General features: G+C 44.0%; 1 protein-coding gene across 1 annotated transcript; it reads right to left on the bottom strand.

Annotated features, from left to right (window-relative positions):
- Positions 1–3,207: 3,207 nt before the first annotated feature.
- On the bottom strand, positions 3,208–3,969 carry LOC140076102 (olfactory receptor 5V1-like). Its single transcript, XM_072122606.1, has one exon. It carries the CDS (start codon positions 3,967–3,969, stop codon positions 3,208–3,210), a length of 762 nt encoding a protein of 253 aa, XP_071978707.1.
- Positions 3,970–9,178: the final 5,209 nt, after the last annotated feature.

Raw genomic sequence — 9,178 nt, forward strand, 5'->3', positions numbered from 1 at the left:
TGTGCTTGGTTTAGAATCCTTCATCCTGCTGGTAGATGTCCTTTGAGTTCCCGCACCAACGCAAGCCCTAGTGACCATGAGGAGGCCACATATGTGGTGAAACATGTTGGGGGCTATACTGCTGAATTTTTATAGCAGCTGGGGGCTCAGTCAGTGGGTATATCCCTATAAATAAGGGTGAGAGCAAGAAAGAATGGAGAATATGGAGAGAATGGATGTGTCTGTTGTACTAGGACTTCGTTCTGAAGCAACAATCTGAGATCATAACATCCCTCGTGCTTCTTCATCCCTCACAATACAGGGTCACGTGCTGACATCGAGAACCCCCCAGCTGTGGTTTTATTACCTTCTCTGTATGTAAATGCACTGAGTCCCATAATATTAATAAATATGATTAGACATTTATTAGCATCCTATGAGCCGTGTTGTTGTGCTGTAGGAGCTGATTGGATTAGATTCTAGGGGGGCTGCCCGGTTGCATTTGGTCCATCAGCTATTGATGTTAATTCTAATTTAATTCTAAAAAATTGTAATCTACCTATTGCCTGATAATAAAACGAAAATGTATAAAAACCATCAAAAAAGTTACTGACTATAAGCATAAGGAACATTATGCAAATGTGTACAAAAGATGCAAAACAATACAAATGTATTTCTGTTCTCTTTCAGGATTTGTATCTTGTGTAAATGATACAAAATACATAAAGGGGAATTGCAAACATGCAAAAAAATCAACACTAAAATTAACGACTTTGAATATATTTCGAAAAACTATATTCCCTTAGATTTGCGTATTACCTACACAATTTCTAATGATCTGCTGCAGGAGTCTGCACTTTTATGGTCATCTTACCTTTGGGGTGTGATTTGGCTGTGGCTGCATTGTATGATGAGTGTGAGGTGTATATATATATATATACATATACATATATATATATATATATATATATATATATATTGTGTAGCGCTTTGGGATGCTCTGCTGAGACAAAAAAAAAATAATTTAATCATTAAAATGTTTTTATGTTTCTTTTTCCCTTACTGCAATTTAATGAATGTAGATGTAAGTATATGCAAGTATGAGCAAAAAATAACAATATGTAATATCTGAGCCTGTGTCTTCCTCTGTTCATAAAGTGCAGATAAGGATGTGCTGAAAAGTGCTTTATTCCATTCTCTCTTTACTAGTCTGAACACCGATTTACTCCTTTCCCAGCAATCTTGTATCTTCATTGAATTTTTCTCTGGTTCACTAACAGTCAAGCGCTATGATGGCCAAAATATTTCCCCACTCTTATTGCTGCCCTGTCTGATGTTAAAGAACTGATCCAATCATTCTGGGCTCTGGCATCTAATGAAAGGCTTTGTTGTCTAATGTTCAGGGCTTGCTATAGTTCTGTACTGAGAAAGCTAGTCCTTTTTCTGTCTTCTGTATTCTGTTTTATTTGACTCTTTGCCTGATTCTCTGACTATCCATTTGCATTCGAATTTTGTACTGCTTTGACCTCTTGGTTCTGACCCATATTTAGTGACTATAAGAGTGTCACACTGGCCTGGGTGTCTCCCTGACCAATCATAGTTATGTCTAGTAGTTAGGGGCATAAATTTGTTGGCACTTTGCACAGGAGGGGAATGTAGACCAGTTGTCTCCTACCACTTTGGGTAGGTTGTGCAATTTTCATCAATTCGTTCCCTGACACAACAAAATAAGTTTTAGATATATACAAAGATATAAAATGTATCATGTATTTTGGAATCTGGAAATTAAGCATTACTCCAGGAAATTTTTATGGAGGAGTAAAGTCCACATTACGCCCGTAGCACATAACACATTACAGTAGATTTGATTATGGCAAACAAGCAGAATCTAAATGATGAGCTAAGAGTTGCACCATTCATAAAATAGATCAGAAAAACAATTATGGGGACAATCTCTACTTTTATAAACAATTCTTTCTTATCTGAGATTATACTGACAATGTTGGACCATGGTCCTGTCCATCCACATTATTGTCCAGGTTTTAATTAGAACCCCATTTCATTTTCTTTAAATATTGATATTATTTTAATCAAATTAATGATTATAACATTTGATAAAATGAATTTATGAATCTATATATCAATCTATATATTGTTAATTTTTTATCCTGCCAATAAAAATGTCATATTATAGTCTTTATATCAATTATTTTACCCCTTAACGACCCAGGGTTTTTTCGCTCATTTCTCACTCTCTGCCGTGTATTGAGAAGCTGGAAAAAAATGCCATCATTCTCCTTTATTCTTTGGTTTGGTATGATCGCGGTGATACCAAATGTATACAGGTTTTATTTTGTTTGAATACATTTTCAATAATTAAACGAATGTGTGCGAAAAAGAAAAAAAATTTTTGCCAGTGTGAGGCGTCATTATTTGCAGAATGAGCCGCCGTTTTTCATTGCTACAATTTTGAGGACTGTGCAACATTTTGATCTTTTTTTGTTAGATTTTTTATGTGATGTAAAATGATGTATTGCAGTATATGGCATTTTTTGTCATTGTAACAAATCATTAGAAACCATGCAGCCTCGGGTCTGATGAAGACCCTAGGGTGCCATGGCAGCTGGTTGACGCCCCCTGATGACATTCGGGGGAGCGGAGATCTCAATGAAGATGGCGGCACCCATGCACCGCCATGTTTTAAATGCAGACAAGAGGTTAATACCCGCGGGTGTTAGCGATGGGACTTTGATGCAATACACAGCAAAGCCCATCTCTATATGAGAGGGCTCAGCTCTCTGATTGACAGTTCTCATAGTAATCGCCTCTGGTGATTAAACCTTGATTTCTCCAGACAGAGAAATACAAAAATGATATTGCCTATACATCCTGTATAAAAATCATATACAACATGACATTACTTATATGGCTTTCCTGTCCAAATGATATGTTGATATAAAATTAAAGACCCTTTGAACATTAAACCTTTAAATATCATATTTGTCATGTCAACTCTAAAACTTAGAAGAGAAGATTAAAAAAAAATCAAAAATGTGCCCATGGGGGTCTTTTATGATCTCATGTGGGACACAAACACATTACATATTAATCAATATTTAAGACTAAACACTAATATTCCCCAATAAAATAGAAAAAAAATTAAAGCCTTTTAAGACCTGGTCAAGTAGGGGTTAAGGAAATGCTTCCGAAAATATAGACAGAACACCATTATTCATCCTTGACCTCACACCCCACCAGTTTTTGAAGCGCCCTCTTGACATCTTTGTTCCGTACAGTGTATATCAGAGGGTTGAGCATGGGGGTGACGGTCGTATACAGTAAAGTGAAGACCAGTTCAAGGACCTGGGTGTTGATTAATGATGGTATGAGATAGGCCGACATCCAGGTGCCATAATACATGGTGAGGACTATGAGGTGGGATGAGCAGGTGGAGAAGGCCTTTCTTCTCCCATCACTAGATTTAATATGGAAGATAACAACAATGACCTTAATATACGATATTATACTAAACAGAAATGGAAAAATTCCAAATATTACAGCCTCTGTGTATGCAAGTATGTGGAACCCAATGTTGGGACAGGAGATTTTGGAAAATGCTTTATATTCACAGAAGAACTGTGAGACTTTATTAGAATAACACAGGGGAATGGAAAAAGTGGTCAAGGGCGGAAGAATCGAGTTGATGAACCCAGTCACCCAGACACAAATCATGAACAGGAGACAATTCTTTTTGCTTAATACACTGTGGTAGCGTAGAGGTCGACAAATGGCCACATATCGATCATAAGCCATAATGAAGAGCAGGAGGTCCTCCGTAGTAACAGCAAAACTGAAGAAGTACATCTGGATGAAGCATTGGGTGAAGCAGATGGAAGAGTCACTACTGAGGAACATGTGGACCAACTTGGGGATTGTGATGTTTGTGTAGCAAAGGTCAACAATAGACAAGTTGCACAGGAATAGGTACATGGGGGTGTGTAGGTGCGGATCTTTGTATATTACGGTAATGGTGGTGGAATTGGCCAACACTGCAGTCAGGTATATCAAGACAAAGACAAAAGATAAAAACGGCTTGTTCCCTTCATTGGTAGTGAAGGTCAAAATAAAAAACTGATATGTATTATTCTTCATTCAGTCTGTCTGTAACACAGAGTTACAGGGGATTAGTTTGTAAGTGAAGGTTGTTTGGCCAGATTGGAAGGTCCACGGTCAGAGAGAACGGACGTGGTTAGTTGGAGTGTTCCTCAAGGTTGTAGAACCTGAAAAGATATAAAATAAGTCTTCCTCAAATCCAGCGTGTACACCTAAAGCAAGTGTATTATGTCTATAGTGATTGGTACGAAGACCCCTGGTCACATTTTCCTACTCAACGGTAGGACTCAAGAGTACAAGGGCAAAATCCAAACCAAATCGAAAGCATACTGAGATGGTTATGCGGAGACTAGTGCTACTTTGTTGAGGGCATTTGGCAGGTTCCACATCTGAGACCATGGTCTAGAAGTGAAAGATTCCTGCGTTGTGGAACTAACAGAGATAATAACATACAGTTACAACAGTCAACATTTCTCAGTGTCGTCACTTGGCTCCTGACTTTGGACAGTGGCAACGGCCCTATGACAAGTCGGAGGTCTCACTTGTTCTGAGACTAAGGTGCTGAAGAAAACATCTAGATTGGGGCTGGACATGACCTGATATCATATCTACTGCAATATGGAGACCAGATCCAGAGATTTAACCATGTTCGCAGGATGGAACTGCAACACTAGCCTCTTCTCAGGAATGTCATGTGTTAAAAGCTGCAAAAAAATTTTTCTTAGTAAAATAAACTATAAATATAATAAATCTTACCTCCGACTATGGGTGTGAGAGATCACTGAGCAGAGACATGAGTATATATTGTGCCTCCACATCTCATGAGCTTTCTTCTCTGGGAATTAAAATGTGTCGCTCATCTGAGAAAATAAGTAGAAAATCTAATAATAATACTAATAATGAGAGATGAATCGGGATCAAAGGAAGATTGAGGGGGGGGGGACTGAATATATCAAAATCTGATGGGTTTGGTTCACAAAAAATGGTGCCACTAACTCTTATGTTATTAGCTGTATTTCTGCGAGGTCCATAGTGATGTCATATTTAATTTGGACTTCTGATATTTAGGCTCTCGCCCGAGGCTCACACTTTTGAGCAGAATGAAAGTCATGACGCCAATGTAAACGGGACGAGAACCTTTTCCACATTCAGGTGTTAGTAGACGTGACACAGCTTTTTTTATTGCCCTCTATGGCTTTTATTATACTACCACACGGCAGAGTGAGATTTTTTTGCAACTCCTTTGTTACTCATAGACATCTGAGTGGACGGCATCTTTTAAGTGCGATGGCCAATGTGTCTCCGCTGTGCTACACATTATCACGTGTGGATGTGTGGCCTCCCCATCAGTAAGTCGTGTCACCTCTGCTTACGCCTGTTCACACCACACATTTGAAGCATGTTACATCACACGTGTGCACAGTGATGCCTTGTACTTTCTTTCCTTAAATGCATTAGCGCCAATGTCAGACTGGCCCACCAGAGTACCAGAAGATTCTCCGGTGGGCCCTGGCTTATCCCAAAACTGAACCCCAGAGGTATATCAGAAAACAACACAATTTGGAGGCTCCTAGACTATATTCCCTGGGGGATAATGAACATTGGGCCCCCAGATTGGGCCACCAAATTTTCTCTGGTGGGCCTACGGAAACCCAGACAGTCATTGATTGGCACTGAGGATTTTGGCACTTGTCATTTTTTATAACATTATGCTGTCATTAGAGATGAGCGAACATACTCGTCCAAGCTTGATGCTCGTTCGAGCATTAGCGTACTCGAAATTGCTCGTTGCTCGGACGAATACTTCACCCGCTCAAGAAAATGGCATCTCCCGCCGTTGTGATTTTTGGCGGCCAGAAACAGAGCCGATCACAAGCCAGGAGACTCTGCACTCCACCCAGCATGACGTGGTACCCTTACTCATCGATAGCAGTGGTTGGCTGGCCAGATCAGGTGAACCTGGAATAGACTAGCCCCTGCCCGCACTGCTCGCGTCATTCTCTGTCTGGATGCCGTTAGGGAGAGAGCTGCTGCTGGTCAGGGAAAGCGTTAGGGTGTTCTATTAGAATAGTGTTAGGCAGGAGTGATTCTACAAGAACCCAACAGCCCTTCTTAGGGCTACAATAACGTTTTATTTTTTTTTTTTTGGTTTGCCTGTGGCTGGGCTTGCTGGCATTAGTAGTGCAGCTAGTACCATATTGTGAGGAATTTGCAGGGAGACTTGCGACCATTGTGTTTAGCTCTTAGTGACACACATATCCACCTCAAACACCGAAGTGGGACAATTTATTAGGGGTTTGATTTGAATTAGACAGAGTCTGCTGATTTATTTTTTTTTACTTTTATTTCTTTTTATAACTCAAAGTCATCAGGCACAGCACAAAATCCAGTTGTGTGCTATCAGTGTAGGTTAGAAACTAGCCATAGCAATAGGATAGCATCGTTTTGTTTAAAAAATAAAAAAAAATAAACACAAAAATTTTTTTTTTTAAAGTTTACACTTTAATTTTGAAAATGTTTAACCTGAGGGCTAGGGGTAGAGGACGAGGGCGTGGACATGGGCGTCCAACTACTGCAGGGGTCAGAGGCCGTGGTCCTGGGCGGGGTGAGACACCACCTGCTGATGAGGGAGCAGGGGAACCTCGCAGAGCTACACTCCCTAGGTTCATCATGCCTCAAGTTACTGGGACTCGTGGTAGAGCACTGTTGAGGCCAGAACAGTGCGAAGAGGTGATGTCGTGGATTGCGGACAATGCTTCTAGCCATTTGTCCACCAGTCAGTCTTCCACGCAGTCCACCCATCTTACCGAAATCAGCACTCCCCCAGCTCCTCCACCTCAGCCTCCTTCCCCCCAGTCTGCCCCCTCCCAGCAAATTTGGCATTTGAACCGGCATACTCTGAGGAACTGTTTTCTGGACCCTTCCCACACTCACAAACCACTTGTCCGGTTGCTGCTGAGCTATTTTCCGATGCCCAGGTTTTCCACCGGTCGCAGTCTGTGGGTGATGATGACATTATTCACGTAGTGGAAGAATTGTGTAAAGAGGTGTCGGACGATGAGGAGACACGGTTGTCAGACAGTGGTGAAGTTGTTGTCAGGGCAGGAAGTCCGAGGGGGGAGCAGACTGAGGGATCGGAGGATGATGAGGTGACAGACCCAAGCTGGGTTGATAGGCCGGGTGAACACAGTGCTTCTGAGACGGAGGCGAGTCCTATAGCAGAACAGGTTGGAAGAGGCAGTGGTGGGGCCAGACGGAGAGGCAGGGCCAGAGCTGGTGCATCAGCGCCAAATGTTTCCCGTAGTCAAGCTTCCGTGGCGAGGGCTAGATTTTCAGAAGTCTGGAGGTTCTTTAAAGAAACACCGGATGACCGACGGACTGTGGTGTGCACCTGTGCCAAACCAGGATCAGCAGGGGTTCCACAACTACTAGCTTAACTACCACCAGTATGCGCAGGCATATGAATGCTAAACACCCCACTCAATGGCACCAAGCCCGTTCACCTCCAGCCAGGCACACCATTGCTCCTTCCCCTGTGTCATCTGCTAGTCAGCCCCCTGCCCAGGACCCCGGCCCAAACACCTCCCGTGCGAAAACCCCATCTTCGCCTCCACGATCCTCCACAGCATCCACCAGCGTTCAGCATCCACCAGCGTCCAGACGCTGGAGCGCAAAAGGAAGTATAGCGCAACCCACCCACACACCCAAGCCCTCAACGTCCACATCTCCAAGTTGCTTAGCCTGGAGATGCTGCCCTATAGGCTGCTAGAGACCGAGGCCTTTCGAAACCTCATGGCAGTGGCCGCCCCTCGGTATTCGGTCCCCAGCCGCCACTACTTTTCCCGATGTGCCATCCCAGCCCTGCACAAGCACGTGTCAGAGAAAATCATCCGTGCCCTGACCAACGCCGTTTATGACAAGATCCACCTGATCACGGACACGTGGACGAGTGCTGCCCGGCAGGGCCACTATATATCGCTGACGGCACATTGGGTTAACTTGGTGGAGGCTGGGACCAAGTCTGACCCTGGGGCTGGTCATATACTGCCGACGCCGAGGATTGCGGGGTCTACCTCGGTCCAGTTCTCAAAGGCCTACTATGCCTCCTCCCACCCCTCCTCCACCTCCTCCTCCGAATTACCATCCGTGGGCATGGCGCCATCAGTCGGTAGCTCTAGGCACAGCAGCAGTGCCGTCGCTAAGCGACAGCAGGCGGTGCTCAAACTGCTGAGCCTAGGCGATAAAAGGCACACCGCCCAAGAGCTATTACAGGGCATCATGGCGCAGACTGATCTGTGGCTGGCACCGCTGAACCTGAAGCCAGGCATGGTTGTGTGTGACAACGGCCGTAACCTAGTGGCGGCTCTGCAACTCGGCAGACTGACACATGTGCCATGCCTGGCCCATGTGTTAAATCTCATAGTTAAGCGTTTCCTCAATCTGTCTGTTACCCCAATCTGTCTGATTTGCTCACGAAGGTGCATCTGTGCGCATTTCAGTAAGTCCAGCACAGATGCTGCCACTCTCAGGGCAGCGCAGCGCCACCTCCAACTGCCCGCTCACCGACTGTTGTGCGACGTGCCCACGAGGTGGAATTCAACATTAACCATGTTATCCAGAGTTTACCAGCAGCGCAGAGCGATTGTAGACTGCCAGATGTCAACTTCCACCAGAACTGGTAGTCAGGTCAGTCAGCTTCCTCAAGTCTACAATGAGGAGTGGACGTGGATGTCTGATATCTGTCAGGTCCTGAGTAACTTTGAGGAGTCAACACAGATGGTCAGTGGCGATGCCGCCATCATCAGCCTCACCATTCCGCTGCTTGGCCTGTTGAAAAACTCTCTGGTCAGCATGAAGTCGGAAGCTTTGCGCTCGTCACAAGAGACGGGGGAAGAAGATTCCCTTGTTGACAGCCAAAGCACCCTCAGGTCTGTTTCTCAGCGCATATTGGAGGAGGTGGAGGAGGATGAGGAGGAAGAGGAGGAGAATGTTGGCGAGACAGAAGAGGGGACCATTGTTCAGTCCTTCACTGTTCAGCGTGTATGGGCAGAAGAAGAGGAGTTGGAGGAGTTGGAGAAGGAGGAAA

This window comes from Engystomops pustulosus, chromosome 8, assembly GCF_040894005.1.
Source record: "Engystomops pustulosus chromosome 8, aEngPut4.maternal, whole genome shotgun sequence".
Taxonomy (NCBI): Eukaryota; Metazoa; Chordata; class Amphibia; order Anura; family Leptodactylidae; genus Engystomops; species Engystomops pustulosus.